Source organism: Drosophila hydei, unplaced genomic scaffold, assembly GCF_003285905.1.
Source record: "Drosophila hydei strain 15085-1641.00,03,60 unplaced genomic scaffold, DhydRS2 tig00000149-arrow-pilon, whole genome shotgun sequence".
NCBI classification, from domain to species: Eukaryota; Metazoa; Arthropoda; class Insecta; order Diptera; family Drosophilidae; genus Drosophila; species Drosophila hydei.
In genome coordinates, this window is record NW_022045678.1 from 998,890 (window position 1) to 1,020,131 (window position 21,242).

The 21,242-nt window shown below is 37.5% G+C and overlaps 1 protein-coding gene across 1 annotated transcript; it reads right to left on the reverse strand.

Annotated features, from left to right (window-relative positions):
- Positions 1 to 9,816: 9,816 nt before the first annotated feature.
- LOC111602278 lies at positions 9,817 to 10,647 on the reverse strand. The gene is made up of 2 exons (XM_023319274.2): positions 10,041 to 10,647; positions 9,817 to 9,981 (listed from the first exon to the last, which is right to left on the reverse strand). Exons 1-2 carry the CDS (start codon positions 10,559 to 10,561, stop codon positions 9,885 to 9,887), a joined length of 618 nt encoding a protein of 205 aa, XP_023175042.2. The 5' UTR covers positions 10,562 to 10,647; the 3' UTR covers positions 9,817 to 9,884.
- Positions 10,648 to 21,242: the final 10,595 nt, after the last annotated feature.

The following is a 21,242-nucleotide window of genomic DNA, read 5'->3' on the forward strand; positions in this document are numbered from 1 at the left end:
ACGTTCGCAGATCGTTGCAGCTATGTTGCCTAATTATGTGAAGCCAGGCAGTGAACTGCCTCCTGGCTGCCTGACTGCCTGACTGCCTGCCACACACAATGCCAAACTTCTCGTCACGCGACTTTCAAAATCAATTTCATTCGACAATAAATAATTTCTTAATAAATTGCACATTCAAAATGCAACTTCCTGCAATTAAAGCCGGCCGGCAACATTGCAACATTGCCGCAGCCGCAGCCGCAGTCGCAGTCGCAGTTGCAGTTGCAGCGAGTGCAATAAAAAATAATTGAAAATTCAGTCACGTAAACGTTTTTCCAGCCGCTGCCAGATCGCGACTCATTAATCCATGGAGCCGCACTCGCTCGTTGCCCCATAATAATAAAAGCACGCGAAGCCTGCTTATCAGCCCCTGCCAATCGACTCGAGAGAGAGAGAGAGAGAGAGAGAGAGAGAGAGAGAGGAACATCATATTTGGGTTAAAAAGGCGTGCATGCAATTTACCATGGCTAGAGATCATCATGATTGCGAACATGTCTCCCCGGCTCGAGCCTGTTCCTGCTCATGCGTTTGATTGGGGCTACACTTGGAGTTGGCGCAGGAGCTGGAGCTGCGGCTGCTGAGTAGTTCGTTAAACGTTTATTAAACTGCCTGCGCCAAGACGCGCAGGTGGGCGTGGCGCACTCTGACAGCATCAAAGTCGAGCAGAAACGTGGCGGAACAATAAAATGTTGAGCCCATAATAAACTAAAAACCAACTAAATCAACTCAGCTGCATGCCAGTTACAAATGAATGCATTGAAAATAACTGAAGAGGTCAGCTTTTATAAGAAGCAATTTGCATTAGGAGGCATCTGCCTCTAGAGGTAAGCCTTTCTGATGGGCCTCACCGAACAAGTAAAAGCAATAGGAAAAGAAATTACTTCTATTTTGAAGCTACTTCCATGCCATTATATATGGAGTAGCAACTCAAAATTCATTGCGAATACATTCACTTCAATGCTTCTTGCGAAACTCCTTTTGGATATTTCCTTAAGATCATAAGAAGTGAAAGCAAATTCAGAGCAAACTGCTGACATGAGGACATGAAGCGGAATTCGTTTTAAATTTTGTGAAGTTATTGCCACACAGTGGACGGGGTTTAGGATATTGATGATGGAATGGCATATCTTCTGGAATATTTTAATAACTATATGGAAGCAATAACCTAAACAGCTAATAATATGTATCGAATGGAAATAGTATCAGGCTTGTTGAGACAGTCTATAAAATAAATGGAATCGTATCCAACATACATCATATTGATATTTTCTTTTAAGTAAGTCAACAATGATGCAATAGCAAAACTTGCTGCATTAAATGGTATTTTTCTTCCAATTTGCCACGCCTTCAAGAGGCGTCTCAAAAAGTTTATGTAGTGAAATTAATTGAGCTGGTCAAATGCAAAGAATTTATCACTTTCTTAGGCACATAATTGTCTTTAGCTAAATCCATAGAATACAGATATATCTATAGAGCTGGCTAAAAAAAAATATGTTATATGAAAAAAATTAAAAAATTAAAAAAAAATATATATATTCCCCTACATAATATTATAACTCTATTTTCCACAGTATTTCTATATTTCAATATTTCGACATAGACTAAATAATTCCTTTTTTTGAGCTTTAACATAATTTTTTGGCACGTTTAACATTTATGTAGAATATTTTACTTTTATGTATAATAAAGTCTTCTTCATCTTTTACTCTAGCTCTAACAAGTTTTGTTGATATTTTTTTTATCAGCTTTTGCCCTTTGTATGATTGAAGCCTTTGCCTCACAAATAGTAAGTCACGTCGCGCTCCCCTCTGCACAGCTCACCCAAAGGCTTCTCCCTCTTCAGTTCTCTTCTCTTGTTCTTTTTGTGTATTTCAATCAAAATCAAGCGCAGACCTCGTCTGAAACCAAAACTTGCATGGAAATTATACGCACAAAACACACAAACTAATTTTCCAACAAATTAGACGCGCAAGTAGAGGCTATCCACATCCACCCACCACCCCCCACCCCCACTCTCCACACACAGCTGCCCAATCTCCTATCCCTGTTCATAATTTATTTGCTGTTGTTGTTTTTTTTTTTTGCGCTTTGGCGTTTTTTTATTGTCCAGCGCAATTCGTGTGCGTAATTTTCTCTGTTAAGTTTGTTTTTTCATTTCCCATGGAAAAACTTTGCTTTGAACAGGGCAGGCGTGCGGGCGTGGCTCTCTGGTGCTTGATTTTGGCGCATGATAATTGGACGAACGGGCGCTTCGCTCGACGTCTGTGCGTGAACCATGCATTGCGTTTCTTTTAGTGGCCATCAAGTGCTCGAAGCCATAAAGGGCGGCTTAGCTTGTCGGGCTGCATTTGATGCGAGCGAACGTAGACGCACATACATTTTCCAGGCGCATGCATCGCTGCACAGGAGACGCAGACAAGGCGGCATATTTGCAGCCAGGTCACGTGACCTTAATTAGCCAAAAAAAAAAAAAGAGGAAAGAGCAGAGAGCAGAGCAAAGTCAGTTGGAAAAGCGGCTGTCGAAATTTTCTTTGGCGCGGTAATTGTGCGTGCCATGTGAAGGGTTCGCAGCTTGAATCGACTTGAAGTTGCCTTTGTGCCATTGTCGACCACGACAATAGTCTTTGTTTGCCTTTGAAACGATTTAACACACACACACACACACACACGCACACTCCGTGTGTGAGCTGCTGAGCTGCTCTTCCAGGAACTTTGAAATTGCTTTCAATTGCATTTGACTTTAAATCACTCGCCACACGACAATCATTTAATTGAGTTGCATTGTCATGGCCCTTGCCCACTGTACTTACTGAGTACTAGACTTTGTGTATTTACTGTATCTGCTGCGCTTTACTGTGCTGCATTGCCAGACACTTGCAAAAGCTAAAAAAGCGCAATAAATTTCAATTATTTACTTAAATGCACATTAAAATAATTCTCAATATTGTGCTGTGTAGCGCAGTGTAAGTCGCATTTAATGAAAATTCCAATTGCCACTTGCTACCGAAAGCGGCATTGCAACGTGACCGAAACACACAGTCTGCTGTCATAGCCGAGAGTTGAGTTAATCAATTATTTGTATTCGAGTCAAATATTTTTACCATGCGATTCTCTGAAATTTACTAAAGTATGGGCTTTTTATTATAATATATATATTATGTGTTATGTAGTATATTATATTTTTACACTTTTAATTTTTCTTTTATTTACGTTTTATTCCATCTTTTTGACCCAAATCTGCTGCTAAGACTATTTGCTTTGCTATGTCTTCATTTGAGTATATAAAGTAGTTTATCAGGAGATATTGTTATGATTGGTCGATCTGGAAAAATATTTAATATGTGTTATAAATTTTATATATAAATATAATATATATATATATATATATATATATATATATATATATATATTATATATATATATATATTATATATATATATTATAAATTAAATTATTGATATATATTTAAAATGAGATCTGTTAAACTCTGAGCACCTTGAACCTGATTAGAACTCAACTTCTCAATTCAAGTTATCCCATTTACTTATGATCCATCAATTTATTATTATTATCAATTAATTAACTATTAATTATTAATTATTATTGATTGAAATTTTTTGAGACATCCTTTGCTTATAAAATAAATAATATTACCCAGTGACAAATTTCCTACAACCGATTAAAATTCGATATATTGATTTGTGGCTTTCTCTAGCAGAACAGAAAGACCATCCAAATTTACTGTTTAGGTTTCAACGATGAGTGCACAGATTATAAAATGCTTCGATTTAGACTGTCTTCGCCCATGCCAATATTTGGTCGTCATTATTGCTCTATAAACAATCCATTTAGATAGTCGTAGGTCATGTAGAATCTAAGTCATTAACTAGAAAAACTAGAAAGATTCCTACTACAAATACTACTACTAATACTACTACTAATACTACTAGTAATTCTACTAGTAATTCTACTACTAATACTACTACTAATAATACTAGTAATTCTACTACTAATACTACTACTAATACTACTACTTATACTACTACTAATAGTACTACTAATACTACTACTAATACTACTACTAATACTACTACTAATACTACTACTTATACTACTACTAATAGTACTACTAATACTACTACTTATACTACTACTAATACTACTACTAATACTACTAATACTACTACTTATACTACTACTAATAATACTACTAATACTACTACTAATACTACTACTAATACTACTACCAATACTACTACTAATAATACTACCAATACTACTACCAATAGTACTACTAATACTACTACTAATACTACTACTAAAATTTGTTTAGTTGCAGCTAAGCCTGCGGCATCTGAATAAGGAATCTTCCAGTTGGAGATTAAATTATGAATCTTTATATTCATATTTATGTTAATGATATTTTCAAGGTGCAATTCGAACTATTTTAAATCAAACTAGATTCAGACGCACATTCGCAACATCAATTTAAGCGAATTTTCCACTCAATTCTCTGTGCGATCTATGCGCTTTTTCGCTTGGAAAATGCGAACAATTAGGTTCGCCTTAAGATTTAGGAAAATGCATTTAATTTTAAACATTTTGCCGTTTCGCTATGCTGTGTGCTCCGCTTGCACAACCAGCAATTGTAGATTTGTGTGTGTACGAGAGACATAAAAATGGATTTACGCTTAATCACACACGAAGGATGCATATTTTACGCTGTGTGCCATCCCCCAATCCCCTCCTCCCCCTCGCTTGCCATACGCTGCTCATTCGCATGCACATTTTGTTCATTAGAAGCTTCAAACGAGCGCGCTGCTTAACCTCTGCTTAGCACACACACGCACACACAGCGACCCAGCCACATCCACGTTGAGCACTTTGTGTCCGCTCTCCTCTGTCCTTGCTGCGTTTTTCAGTTCATTTCGCTAGTCGAGCTCTGTGTGTTTTTTCCCTCCTATTTCGGGACAAAAGGAACCGCCTGCTGTGAGCAGCTTTCGTTGAGCTCGTGCCACTTGCAGCTTTCACCAATGCCAAAAGCATGCGCGCCAGAGCGAGACGGCAGGCAGAGAGTGGGCGAGTCAGCACGAGTGTGTGTTGCTCCCATTAGCCAAAAGGATTTATATTACAAGCGTACACATAAAAAGCACCGCAGGATATTTTGTTTTATGTGAATTTAATTGTTGTTTTAATCCAAAGGTGGTCCAACTTCTGTACAGCTCACTCTCTGACTCTCTCTCTCTCTCTCTCTCTATGCTCTTTGTCTAGTTCTCAAATACGCTCTGAGCTGGTTCAGCGTGTGTTATTTTATATTAATAGCATTGCATTTTTAATAATACCTGAGCACACATGTCGGCTACTTGATTTTTCGCTTTGTGCTGCTCGCCTGTTTGCCCTTTGACCAGAAAAACTGCAATTGAAAAGTCGGTCAAGCGCACGAATTTACCAAGCAACCGAATTTGCTCACTAGCTAAAGCGCATCGAACCCAGTTTGGGGCATCAATAAACTGTATTATAGCATAACTATTATGTAATTATGGAAGCCAACAAAACAGCAAATGATTTTCAACTTTGTTTACCTAGCACTCTTCGAATTGGGAAATCAACTTTTTTTATATTTTAAATATAAATATTTGACTTAGCTAAATATTTATTTAAGTAAGCCTCGATATATACATATAAAACTAGAATACGCGATATTTTGCTGCTCTCTCACCTGGTCACTTTTTGAAAAGTTTGTAAAATATAAACAAAATATTTAAATATTTAGAATTAACTTTTTAAACTTATCAAATTTTATTTTACTTATAGTTTTACACAAAATAACATGAAAATTATTTTTTTTATTCTGTACATTGATTTTTTTAACATATATAAAAAAAATTAAAATATTTCGATTATATTAACTTACTCCAGTTATATACAACTAATATAATTTATAATTTTGTATATTATTTAATTTGTAAATAAAATTAATGAGATAAAATTTAATAAAAATAATATTTAATTTATTATTTTTAATACAATTTTATTAAGCAATTGTGTACTTTTTAATATATATATAAATATTTGATTTTATTTATAAATAAAATAATATACAAAGTTAAAATTATATTCGTTGTATATAAATAGACTAAGCTATTTTTTTTTAAATATATTAATATATCCAGTATTTAAATTTTGTAAATATATATTTTATTGTTTTGCTAATGAAAATTATATTTAATTTAGAATTTTTCGTTAAAATATTACTATAATCTATTTTTGTAGTTAATAAAATAATTTATTTATAAATATTTGTAAATTTTTCTCCAACCTGTGAAAATGTTAGATTTTAAGCAATTTATAAAAGGCTTAAAAATAGCTAAGATATGTATTATTTATTATATTATTATGCAATATTATTATCTATATATGACAAGAAGCCCTACTGGACATCATTACATTTGTCCGCGTGATAAACAAATTTATTTGCAAATCGTTCTTTATTTATTTTTAACTTAATTTCAAATATCTGACAAAGTTAAGTTACCCTGCCTTTTGTATAGAGCAGCTGAGCATAAACGTCAACTGCTTAGAAGACTTTGTCGATTTTGCCCAGCAGGCAGGAAAAACTTAAAAATGCCTAAATAAAATAAAAGGAAGGCAAAGTAAACTTGGCCAAGTTTTTTGAGTAGAAATATCAACGGAAATATGGCAAACACAATTCCGCACACACACACACACACACTGAGAGGGAGTATAACCAACATGGGATCAAAGTGTGCATATCCTGCTTAGCCGGGTTTTTGTAATGTGCTTTTCTAGTTGTGTTGCTGATGCTGTTGTTGTTGGCAACACACACACACCCATACACACATACGCTTAAGCAAGTGCTGCCCACAAAAAAGGGACAATTTGTTTAAAGGTAACGAAAAGTTTTGGCGCTCTCATTTCTTTTCGTCTTTTGGCAGAGCAAACTTTAGGTGCGTTTCGGTTGGGGCGCCTCGGACCTGAAATGCTTTGCATAAACTTGAGCGGCAAAAGTTGAAAATGTTTGTTGTGCTATATATGAAAATGGCAACAACAGCAGCAGCAACAGCAACAACAAACGGCAAACAACAAAGATAAAGTTCAAAGGAAATGTGGCACAGGAAACGCAGCCAAAGATACAGAAAGAGAAAAATATGAGAGCAGACGACAACAGGCCAAAACGTATATCTATATATTTTGATATAAAACAAAATATTAAGAAAGTTATTTCAACAAAATGAAAGTTATGCTCGGCTTTTGCTGACACACGCACACACACACAGGTACACGCTGACTCTTGACTCTTGCTCAGGTATTTTATCACGATTTATTTCATTTAATTTCGAGTAGATTTTGTTTTTGATTTATTTCAAAATTCATTTGATGTGCTGCAAAAGTTTTTGGCCACTTTGTAGTTAATTAAAACACGTTTACAACTTATAGAAAACAATCTAAATTAATAATAAAATCAAATCACAAATTTAAGATACATATCTAAGCCAAAGAAATAAATGTGGCTTTGCTTTTGTTGTTTCTTAGCTGTTTTTCTTAGCTGTTTCCCACAAATCATTTGCATAATTTAAGGCGTAATTCTGGCGCGGTGCCTTAAATTGATATTACAAGCGCAATTTGTGTTTGGATACGACCCATTCCCCCGCGTTCTTTTACTCTACAGATCTCTTTCTCTCCCTGTCTCTCTCATTCTGTGTGCTTTTCTCACTCTCTATGACATTAGATGGCATGGGTGCTAAGTACATGGAAAAACTGTGCCATGGCAACATTTTTCCTCGCTGCCGCCTCGTTTCGTTTCGTTTCGTTTCGTTTGGCTCGGTTTGGTTTCGCTTGTTCAGCGAGTCGTTGGGGCGTGTTCATTCATTTCCTGTTGCGCCTTAAGTTATGCAAAGCTTATGGCAAAGTGAACAAGCTCTAAGTGGGCTGGATGAACAGGCCGAGCCACATGGAAATGAGCAAAATGTTAAGACATCAGCAGCAGCAGCAGCAGCACATGGGCTCATGGAATCGCCAGATAAGCGAATATAGTTTATGAATAACAACAATGTACAAAACTAAAGCAAATCGTACGTGTTTTTATATAATTTTCTTTGATAATCAAAATAGCATCATAGCATTCGCCTGAAGAAGCATATGCTAAAAAATTATATGGAAAAACATTTGGTGGTGTTACTTGAGCCAAATGAAACTAAAGAGAAACAGTTCAGTTGCATAACTTTGTGTTTTTGCCAGCTGCCACAGAGCTAATAAGTATTCTGACATTGAATACATATACAAATATACGTGTGTAAGTGTCATTGTATTGACTGCAGTTCTATTCTTTACAGTTTTACGCACTAACAGAATCCACAGATGGGCACACAGAACGCGTAAAGCGCAACTTAGATTGTAATAAAAATAAAATCTCAATCACTTGGTGAAAGCAAAGCTTTTACTATTGACACTGCATTCGTGCACATACACACACATAATTGTATCTTGGACTACAGCCTAAAAACATCTCCAGAGACTGAGCACACATTGAATCCACAAGTGGTCGCACAGAAGACGTAATTCGCTGAGTAATGAGCTGAGTGCTTTAGTGGAAGTTAAATTGAGCGCTTTTGTAATTAACGCTCGTGCACATATACACAATAGTATTCGATGACAGCAGCCTGGAAGTTCGTAAAAGCGAGCATACATAGAATCCACAAGTGGACGAACAGCAGGCGCAAGGCGCAGCTCTGATCATAAAACTGTGCACCTTTCTAATAGATATTCTGCATGCACATTCACATACTCACATCAGGGGAGAGCGAATGGATATGCAATCCACTAGTGGGAGCAGTAATGAAGCGTAGCTTGCATAGACACAAAGCGATGAGCGAAGATATTTAGCTGAGCGCACTTCAAATGCGATTGCCCTATTTATGATATTTTAAGAGAGCGAGCACAGTGAATGGTGCGAAAGGGATAGGTTTATGGACTGAAGGGATGCTTAGTTGCTTGTATTGAGTGCAAATTAAGCTGTTACAGCATTGGTGCGAAGAGCGAGTGAGTAATATACTAGTATATATGTACATATGTATATATCTTTAATCCCGTTGTATTTTTACCTAATTTCTCTTCTCTGTTCTTTGCGATACAATTGCATGTGTGTTATGGCAGAATGAACGGAAAAGAAACATGAGCAGAAAAATACCCTACAAATACTAAAGTAATAGAGTCAAATTTATAGTATATATATATATATATACTACTTCAAATTAAAATTAAGAATAAAAATATATAAATACCCTATAGATATTCAACATACGCAAGAAAGGTATAATATATATCATTTAAAAAACTCTTTAGCTATAGCTTCCTAGGTTTTGTATGTGGAGTACCTACGCTATATTCCAATGAAGAACGTTTCGTCTTTTGCAGGCTCTTATTTTTGATAGGGTATTCTATAGTCGTTCATTACATATTTTTCCCATTTGTCTTCCTCATTTTTAGCATTCCATGGCGTTGGCGCTTGGGCGTTGTCAGTGTTGGTTATTTGAGTTTTTTTACAGTTTCAGATACTTCATCTTTTGCTGTGTGCTGTTGACATCTGTTAAATACCGCAGAGTTTTATAGCAATTAAAAGCTGCAATTTGTGCAGCAGCTGCGGCGCTTGTGATTACACGAACTACATGAAAATTAATGCTGGCGCTGATTTGTGAGACAGACCCCGGCGCAACTCCTTCCCCCACCCCAGTGAGTTGTTGTGCTACATGTTGCATGTTCATCATAATTGAAAGCAGATGTTGAACTTTAATGTACAAATAAAATGCCATAAAGTGTAGACTACGCTAGCCATGATTGCGATTGCGATGAATGTTGAGCAGCCCCTCGTTGTTCTGTTGCTGCTGCTGCAGCTGAGGTTGCTGCTGCTGACCATCCAAAACCCTGAAAAGATTCAAACAATTAACACGGATTGCACTAGGTTGTGGCTCGAGTGGACGCACATGAGATTGATTTGCCCCAGCAGATAGGCCTGCTGCAAGTAGAGTCGCCCCTGAAAGTCGTTGGCCACGTCATTGCTGCCGCGGCGACGACAGTGCTGGCAGTGGCCGGCGTAGGGCGGCTCGCCCTCCTGCCGCTGGGCAGGCGTGGGATTCGGGCGATTGAGTAGCTTGCGATAGCGCTGGGCCAGCTCCCGCTGGTCCTCCTCATCCACATAGGGATCGTACTTGGGTATCTGGGCGTACTTATCGACGCCACGTCGCAGGCCCTGCGCTGACGAGCAGAACATCTTATGCAGCGGCACACACTCCTCCTTCACACAATCAGCGGCACGTTGCTCGGCGACAGCTGTCGACTTGCGACCCCTCTTCAGACGGGCGCCCATCTCCGACATGTTGGAGATGCCCAGATGGGCAACCAGCTTGTCCCCATCCTCGCCCATCTCGTCCAGCAGACTGGGAAAGCGATCCCGCTGACAAGGCGCGTGGAAGTAGGGTCCCTTGTGACCCCAGACCAAATTCATTCTTACAATTTATTTGCTAGCCTTCAGATCAATAAAATTTGTGTAACGTTGACAATCGACAGAAATGAAATATGAAAACTTGTCGAACGTCTCTTTGATAGATGCCAAACTTCGCTTACTAAGATTGCAGCTTAAGTTTCACTTTTGTGTTTTAGAAACACATGAGGAACCCATTGAAAATGTGATTTCTGAATTAAATTGTTTGGCTGACGTGCAAGTAACAAGCAGAAGAAGGCGTGGCAGACCATGAGCTGAGTCGATCAAGCCTTGTTCGTCTATCTGTCCTTTTGTGCATCCGTCCGTCAGGCCCTCCTCCGTTTATACATCCGTGCGTCATAATATAATGGATACCTGCCTCACTTGCTACCAGTATTTTAAGTACCTGTATATTACTGTCACGCTCTGAAAATTTAATGAAGAAAGTCCGTCTGGAACAAAACTTATTCAACAAATAACTTCGCACAGTGACGCTTAGCAGCGCAGTCCAAGCGCAGTCGCTGCGCAGTGAGCAGAGCGCGTGTATATGTGTGTGTGCTTGTGTATACATGTGTGCATGTGTTTGTGCCTACTGTGCATGTATGTATAATAGAAGCGTAGACTGATGCTAAAAGCAGCTCTGCGCTGAGTCAGGGTATATTCTCGTCGTGCACTGCTTTCTTGTTATAAATAGTTTGCATAATAAGATTATATTTATTATATTATATTTTGTTTATATTTAATGTATTGTTTTAAGCTCACATAAGGTAATTATGTATATTCAGTTAAATGTTGTCAAGCGCCTCAATTAGTGCTGCAAGTCGAATCAAATGCACAATTATGAGCCAATTACGTATATGAATTGCGAGTGTCACAGGTATGTCGGCTTGAATAAACATCAATATCTAATTGTTTGTTAATAAATGTGCAATAATAGCCCGACATATTTGATAATTGTAATTATGGATTATTGAGCTGCTCGTTTTTAATTCAGCTTAAATAGTTTACAGCAAATTCTGACAGATGCCCGCAATTGTTGCTATGACAACAATTATACAGAGTAAACAGAACATTGAGAATGTGTTTTATATATTAATTATAGATACTTTTTTAAGCTCGTAATAATTGTATTTTCTGCCTAAGAGAAATTGACTAACTAGTTGCCAAGATTAGGGGAGCTTAATCTGCATAGAAATTGATTAGCTGAATAAAGGCAGAACGAGACGTTAGCATTGGAATGAGTCTAGATACAGTGATAACTAAAGCTGAGAGTTTAATAAATAAATAAATGAATATGTTTTGGTTTCATTAAATTAAATCAGTTGGAGATGCGGCTAAGACAACTCATTCATCAGTCACTAAATCAACTCAGCTTCTTTTCCAGTCAAAAATAAAATAAAATAATTAGAAATACGCATAAGGAAGAAAGGATATGTAATTCCTTTCACATGGCACTTGATTTGTTGCGGCTGGAAATTAAAATCCATTACAACGAAAGCCATTATAATATTTCAAACCTAAATTAAATGAGAAATTGTGGATACAAAAAAAAAGAAGTGGAGTTGTTCTGGCTCTGGCTCGCAATTGTCAGTTGCGTTGATTAACATTCAGCGAAATCACAATAAAAGTAATTATTTTGATTACAATTCTAAGCCAAAGGCAGGCGGCAGACACATGTCCATGCCAACGTTACATAAACACGCCTGAAATGTGCCCTGCCAGTGGGGCTATGGGCGTGGCAGACACACACACACCCACACACACACACACTCACAACGCACATCAGCATGAAAAATGTATTTTAATGTGTCGCCCGCTCTGTCATTTGGTTACCTTTGCCAGTATTGCGAGCTGCCTGTTGTCGTTTTTAATGTCTTTCATTTTGGCTCGTTGTGGGCGTGAGCAGAGAAGGCCGGGCAAGCAAACAAACCATTAGGCGCATTTCATAGCGTTTGTAAATCATAAAATGCCTTCAAAAATTCCGAAAATTCCAGCCGCTTGCTCGGCTTGCCAACTTTGGCTTTGACTTTCAGCTAATTACTTGTGATTTAATTTGAATTTGTAATTAGCCAGCAAAATGTCATTTTTGTGACAGTTTTGACAGCATGCAGCAGGCAGCAGGCAGCCCGAGCCAGCCGAGGTGTGAGCCCGTCTCACATGTTGGATTAACGCGCCAAAAGTTTTTAATTAGACAGCTCGAAGCAGCAAAAGGTGCTGCTGGGAAGGGTAAACTGAGCAGAAGGCTAAAGCTAAATATATATAAATATATAGAATACTTGTTGATCTCTCGTGTCTATCAAATTATAATAATTATTGAGCACTTGACATCTGGCGAACGCTGTCAACTGCCAAGCGAGATGGAAGTTAAGGCCAAAGATACATTTTTGGCAGCAACTACATAAGAAGTCAAAGAAAAATCACTTAAAATCTTTTGCTTGAGGCAACAAAAGCACAGCACGAAACCATCAACAAGCTGGCCAGCCCACTTGCTCACCTGCTCAGTTCGCCTGGCACGCCCACATCATCAGCAGGAGCTGATGCAGTCAAGTCTAACAAATGGCCGGGAGCTGGGAGCTGGGAGCTGGGTTCGTTTCTACGCAGCTATCTAAAGCTGTTGATAAAGCGCACATTAAAATATATACGTATCTAAGTATCTCAAAGATACAGGTGAGGAGCGTCCTTCGCTTACCTGTCGGAGGGTGTGGGGCGCATTCAAATGAAAACCGTGAGAATCAAAGCAGCAGCCAAGTGGAGCGTAAAGCTTTCAGTGCCCGGATTGCAGCCGAAGTGTCTGTCCGAAATCTAAAAAAACCCTCCGTATCGCTTCAGAGCTCAGAGATTGTCCAGAGAAAGCCGCTGCCGTAGCCGTCGCCGTCGCCGTCGTCGTCGTCTTCCTTGGCATCGCGATGTCGAGTTGTTAAGTTTCATTTTTGTTTTTTTTTTTTTTTTGCCTTCACGTTTCATTTATTACGCAGAGGTTTTTCCATTTCTGTCTTTATTTTTATATTTTTCGTAAATTAAGAATTTCCTTGCTGCTTTTTAGAGCTTCTCAATGACCCCGCCCGTTCCGTTTCGTTCCGTTCCCTTCCATTCCGTTCCACGCCTTATCCCAGTCCCTTAACTGACTGTTGGCGTTATAAAAGCCCAACGCTTCATTGCACAAACATAGTGGCAGGAGCTGAGCCAGGCATTTCTAAAGGCCTGTTGTCTGTAGTTCCGGAGTCAGCAGGGCGCGTGGGGAGTGCCAGCCGCTCCCCACTTAACAGAGCACACAACTTGGCTTGCGGTCGAAGCTCAGCGCTCGACACTCAAAAATTTGCTATGGCTCAAAGAGCTTCGAGCTATGTCATTTCTGCATACGTGAGCATAACTTGTGCCTGTGGGCCCGGCAGGGCGATGGAGGGAGTGAAGAGGTTGTGGTGCATGTTTCTTTCAGCAAGTCTGAAAATGAAATTAATTAAAACAATATAAACAATAGCGCAAAGACATGCCTACAGACAGCGCACACTGTACAGTGAACTACAAATTTTAACCTGTAGCTTGTGGAATATGTAGAGGATAAAGTGAGGACTGATGTAAGGATATATAACTCAAGTACTCGACGGAAACTTAATCGAATTAGGTCAAGTCTTGCAGGGAGACTATTTTATAGATAGTGTTTAATTTCAGCTGTTGACCAAATGAAAGTTTTTGGGTGATTCGATTCACCTTCATAGAGCAGTTAGCAGTCGATTCATGTAGTTTAGGCTTTAAGCTATAAGCACTGAATAGCTATAAATATGACAAAAAGGATGGCAAAATAATAAAATATATATTTTAATATTGCTTAATGAAATATATAAATTTATAACTGCATCTCTAAAATTAAATTGCTTAAAATGTAGGATTTTAGCTTAACTAATTAGCGTATAATATTAATTCATTATTAAGCTATAAAATATAAATATAAATAAATATCTTTATTCATATAAAAAAAATATGCACTTATTTATTGAAGATTCAGTTAAACATTCAGATTTCGATTTAATTTTTTTATTTTATTTGCTTTAATATTAACTTAAATAACAAAACAAAACAATTTAGAATTTAAAATTTAAATTATATTTTATAAACAATATTTCAATTAAATAACATTTTATATATTTATATTTGTTTTATTAGCAATTGAACAAATTTTTATATTATATTTTATTAAAACTTTTTAATTGAATATAAATATATAAATAAATATTAAATATTTAAAAATACATACAGATTTAATTAAATATATTTATATACAATTATTTTATTTAAACATAAATTTTGTTTTATTAAATATATGTTTTATATTTGTTTTGTATTAATTTTTATTATTTTTTTTTTTTTAATTTTAATTAATTAAAAGTTTTATTAAATAAATTTATATATAATATTTTTAATTCAACACAAATTTTATTAAATATTAAAATTAAAATTATAGAATACAAAAAAAATTATTAATCTTTTTAATTTAATTAATAATGTTAATAAAATTTATTGATGTTTTTTCTGCAAATGCAGCTCTAAATTTTGTACCCAAATTGCAGAAAATTTTTTACAAATTTAGCTAAAATATTTTCAGTGCTACATTGAGGCAACATATGGGTTTATTTTGCTTATAGCCAGTGCTCACTTTACAACTTCAAGCCAGCACACCCTTGTCCTAGCCAATCAAACACACACACACACAGATACAGAGTAGAAAATCCTTTTGTAGTTTTTCGAGTGACATAACCCATTGAAAGTCTCATATGAATACACACGGTTCACAATTTAAGCTTATTGTTTACATGGGCCAAGCCAAATAGAACTCATAGAATGGCCAAAAAGTAAAGGAAAGAAAGCAGAGCTGACAACTCTGACAGCGAGTGAAGTGCGCTTCGCTCTCTCTGCTTCAAATCAAAGCAAATAAAATAAGAAAATTATGAAAAGTAGTAAAATGGAAAAGACAAGACAAGAGAAAGCGCTGCAAATAAATTCATCTTGGGTGAGCGTGTGTGTGTGTGTGTGCGTGTGTGTGTGCATTGCAGAATTTGTTGAGTTTTGTGTCTGGATAGCAGTCGGCCAAGATTGGACATTGATAGCGTACGTGGTCAGGCATGCTGAAAGCAGCGGCTCCAAGACGAGAGCGAGAAGCTCTACATGCAGTAGGTCGGGTCTACAAAATATGGCAGAGCCAACATGTTTTAAATATTTATGTGCGAGCTCAACTATTATTGTGGCAACACTTTGTCTTTGGCTTGACAAAAACCGCGCCCACAACGCCGCAGCCCCCGCCCCATATCATTGCGTTGCGGTGTCGTGCGAGACGCGTTGCCTCGGCACACGTTTCGGCAATGAAGCAGGCAGCGCACGTGTGTTTATTTTTATTTGTGGCAATGGCTGAAGGTAGCAAAGAACAGGTGGAAAACCAAGAAACGAACGAGCGACTCCTGACATGTGGTTACCTATGTGTGTGCGACTCTGTGTATGTCCTTTGGCTGTTTGTCTAGAATTTATGTTACAGGCTGCTCATAAATGTCGGCGTTGCCTTGGCGTTCGCCTGATTGAAATTTTCATTGCAGGCCTTTTCTCTTATGCTTAAAGATCTACTGAAAAGTAATTGAAGTTCGTAAAGAATTGTATTTGACATTTTCAAGCCAAATTAAAATTCAATTTGATTATTTGCTCACATTCACGTTTATATACGTATTGCTGTAGAAGCAAATAAATGAAGTGAAGAATTTTAATAATTTTTCCAAACTACAAATTGAAGAAAATTCTAATTGCTTTATAGACTTTTAATATTTTTCTTATATTCGTGCATTTTTAATTAAATATTATTGAAAGTCTTGAGTCCTGTAAACGGGGTATATCGTTTTAGAGCAGTCATGTAACGGTTTACAAGGAAAAGAATTATTATTGAGTAACTTATTGAGACAGACTTGATCTGCAGATGTGCTTGAATCTCGAGAACTAGAAGAGCTAGAGACGGCTAGTTTGAAATATATATACTAAATAACATACACCTGGAGTGCTCATAATTTTTTCTACTTAACTTATTTCATTTACATAGTAATCATAAAAATAAATCAAAGTCCATGCTTCAATATATCAATTATTGAATTCGTAAGTTATTTTCAAGAAGTTTGAGGCAATCTAATCATGTCTTTAGAGGCAGTTTCACCTCTTGAGGTTCTTGAACTACGTTCAGTCTCTGATGTAATTCGATAAATATATCCAGTCTATCATCTCATAGAGCAAGATCATAATGCCTCAAATTATTTTCATAAAAATCTATTTTTAGTAGTTTCTAACTAAATATGCTTGACTTTGACTTGAATCATTTTACCTTTTGCTTTCACTAAAATAGTATATAATAGCTAAAGATCTTAACTTAAAATACACGTTAAGTATAATCACTGGCCCATGGCACCGTACAGGGTATTTGGCAATCAAGCACTTGTTATTTTCTCTCCTATTTTTTTCCTACTTCTGTAGGCAACATTTTTTTAGCCAATTTCTTTTTGGCAAATATTGTTACTGTGCCAACATTTGCTTGGGTCTACATTCTAATTCTTTTCTCTGCCTCTGTCGCCGTCTATGTATCCGTCTCTGCCTGTGTCTTTGAAAGGCTGTCACATCAAATGCAAAGTAAACAGCATCATTAAAAGCTGAGCACCTGTGCAGGTGAAAGGGTTTTGCAGCGCAGAGTGCGGCGTCTGCTGCTTTAGGTTAGGAGCTTTTCGAGCGTGGCAAGGGCTATTAACAACGTTGCCACTTCATTCAAATTAAGCATACGCCGTGTGGAACGACCAGCCAACCAGCCAGCCAGCGACCCAGCGAGCCAGCGAGTTGCCTACGTGCGCGCCACCACAAAAGGCGTCGCATCGCTGCCTTTTTGCCCAATGCTCAAATGTTAATCGCATTTCTTGGTCCGTCCGTCCAATAGGGGGTGTGGCGAGGGGGCGGTTGTGGCATAAGATAAAGGGTTGCGCTTCACGCTGTTCTTTGCTGTTCTCTGTCTCGTCCCGCACGTCAGTCACTCATTTGTTTTGTCTTCTGTGCGCTGCGTTGCCCACAAAATGAAAATGGAAATTGGTTTTCTCGGTTTCTTGCTGTCCTCCACAGGCAACACCAACAACAACAGCAACAACAACATTAATTTCAAATGTAAATAAAGTGACAAATTACCTGAATTAGTGACACAGCGTTCATCGCGCTTTCTCGCTCGCTGCTCCTTTTGTTGCGCCAACCATATTCTGCTCACCTGCTTGGCTCCTCTTCAGCTTCCCTCTCTTCATTTTCATTTTGTTTATTTACTTTTCGTTTTCATTCTTTTCTTTTTGTATTTTTTTTAAATGAGCAATTTTCTGTACTCTGTTGTTGTTCTCCCTGTTGACTTTGGTTAGATGCGTAATTGTAATGCCTGCTAATTACATTTGCAACTGTTGCAAAGGAATATTATGTACTATAGCTAAAGTTATTAGTCGATGCAGAAATGGTTAGCGGAAGGGGCACAGCTAGAGCAAGGGCAATCAGATCTTCTTTTCTACTGTACACAGCTTCACCTTTCACAATTTCGATCTACGAAATATGAGGGATTGGAATGAACACTTGACTCTTTATTAAGTGTTGTTCGCTTCGTATAACAATTTGCAGTTTCCATTTGCTTAACTTTAAAATGAGAGGCTGAAGAACACCTAACAGGCACTGCAGAGATTGGACATCGCAAAAGAAGCTGAGTAAACTCAGCGATCTCATTGATTACAAGCAGTAAAGACTTGATATTTGACAATCTTTATAGTCTCTTCAAATTTAAAACAAAATATTATTTTTTTTCAATTCTAATCTTTCTTTAATTTGAAACATAACTGCAAGGCCACAAATAGAGACTCTAAATTTTATGAACAATATTTTTATCAATACTCAAAATTGAAATAGTTTGGACAATTGGTTAGACAGCCTTACTTTTTCTCTGAAAATGAAAAAATAAAAAATTAATTTAAGGATTGGGGCTTATATGAACATTTGAAAGTCTCCTTAGCCAGGGTGAGGGGTCATGTCAAATTTAAGGTGAGTGTGAGACGAAAAAGAGAAGTTTTCTTGGTCTTTTGTGCCTCCTTCTCTGAATAAGTCTTCTGGCAAGTAATTTAGGATGGTATGCTGATTTTTTGTTTATTATGTCAACTAACAAGAGGAAGTTAAGCTTAAAGAATTTGGGCAGTATTCTCTTGCATAGCTCCATTGAGTGAATCTGCTCTTAAATAGATTCACGTGAGTTTATATTTGTTCTTCACAATTTATTTCAAATATTGAAATTTTGTTAGCTGTTAGTGTCTTATGTAGACTCCAAAGACTCATATCCATATCTCCAAATGTTTATTAATAATTTTCATCCTAGAGCTTTTATCACTTCTCTAAATTATTTTATTTCCTTTTTGCTGAAAAGTTCTTTCAATACGTTTCAGCTCCCTGCATTAACCCATATTATTTATGTTTATTGAGTTATCAATCCTTGGCTCATTATGTTTTAAAGCCAATTTCCGTAGTCAGGCAGCACCACCAGCAGCAGCATCAGTTTAAAGCCTTGACCCAGCGAGCTATTAAATTCAATTATTTTCGAGGCTCAATATTGAATCAAGGCGTTCGGCATCGAAGGAGTCGCATTCGCAAGATCTCCGCAGCTGCACAGCTGTCGTGTAAATATTTAATTTACGAAATTCCATAATAAAATTTTGCCTGGCTTGGCACCTTCTGTCATTGTTGCCGTCGTCGTTGTTGGTGCAGCTTTAAGGCAGCTGGGCTTTCATTTCGCATGCCAATTGTTTGGCAAGTGTCAAAATAATAAGAAGCCACCCCTTGGCCGGGCGGGCGGCCGGACGGACGGAGCAACCCACCACACTCGGGCTGCCGCCCGTTAGAGCATTGCCAAGTGCCAACTGCCAAGTGTCAAAATATTTCGGCAATTTTTTTATGTTAATTTTCTATTAATAAAATAAATATTAAATCAGTGAGGCGGCTGAGGGTGACAAATGTCGCAAGACGACGCCGACATTTGCCAAAGACTATATTAGGAGAGCAAAACCACTAATTTATCCCCAGAGACTGAGACGCAGACGGGAAGGGGGAGGGGGAGGGCGAAGGGCGGCGGGTGGTAGGAGTGGAGTAAAGGAAAAGCGCTTGCACAGCTGCTATCTGCCCCCGTTGCCTCCCGTGCACAGCGGGTGGTTTCTTTGATTTGAGCTTTTCCTCTTGCTTGGTTCAATTTAAATTTCATAAATTTAAGACCCCTCAGCCAATTTGCGATTGTATTATTAAATTTAACATCCTTTTGCCCGGCAGCCAAGTGCGACTAAGTCGTTGATTTTCATGGCTCTGCGGCATTTTCATTTTATAATTGTTATTGCACAGCAACTGTTGCTGATGTTGTTGTTGCTGTTGCTGTAGTTAGTGTTAACCCTTTAGAGTCTTATTTGCCACGCGGCTGCTGCTGCTGCTGCTGCTGCTTAGCGGCTCATTAGCCAAGTTTTATGTTCGCAATGTTGTAAAAGTTTTTGCCTATAAACAAGCAAAGATGATTTCCCTACTAACTGGGCCATAAAAAAGCTGCAAATTTTCTCGAATTTCGCTAAATTATGCGAATCGATGGGAATGTAATTACCGCACTTTCAGCAAGCTGAAGGTCACGCAATGGTCAAACACAATCTCGCGCTTTAAACTGTTGAATTTGTCAGCATTGTGGAGCTAAGCAACGTTTGGCAGTGGCTGTGCAGGTGCTCTGTTAGCCCTGTTAGCGTGGCTAGTGCATTACGAGCTGTGCAAAATGTCTCTCTGGCCCCAAAACAATTTGCCAGCAGCTATTTTGCATTGCATATTTGCAGGCGCATAACTGTCTGCCTCCGCTGCTGCCACAGCAGTTGCGAGTGCCACTGCCACTGCCACTGCTGCCGGAATGTGCAACTCAGTGTCTGGCTAACCCGTTTACCCAGGCTCTGATGCCACCTCGTTTGGCTCGTTGGCTTGTGGCAGCAACGGAAGCTACTTGTTGGGTTAATGACGTCGTAAAAATTGCTGCAGCTGCAGCTGCTGCTGCTGTAAGAACTGACACCGTTAGCTTCTGGCAGCCCCAACGAACTCTCAGGTATAATAATTACGCACAGCACAGCTCTGCTGCAATATAACTCATTGAAGCAGTGTACAAAGTCAACTATATATAGAACCGTTATACAAGAATGGTTAGCATAAATAAGAAACAGCTTAAAGAACTGTAAACTATAACTTACCTATAGATATATAGATATAGATATAGATATAGATATAGATATAGATATAGATATAGATATAGATATAGATATAGATATAGATATAGATATAGATATAGATATAGATATAGATATAGCTATCGATCTCGATATAGCTCTAGCTCTAGCTCTAGCTCTCGCTCTAGCTCTAGCTATCGCTCTCGCTATAGCTCTAGCTATCGATCTAGATATAGATATAGATATAGATATAGATATAGATATAGATATAGATATAGATATAGATATAGATATAGATATAGATATAGATATAGATATAGATATAGATATAGATATAGATATAGATATAGATATAGATATAGATATAGATATAGATATAGATATAGATATAGATATAGATATAGATATAGATATAGATATAGATATAGATATAGATATAGATATAG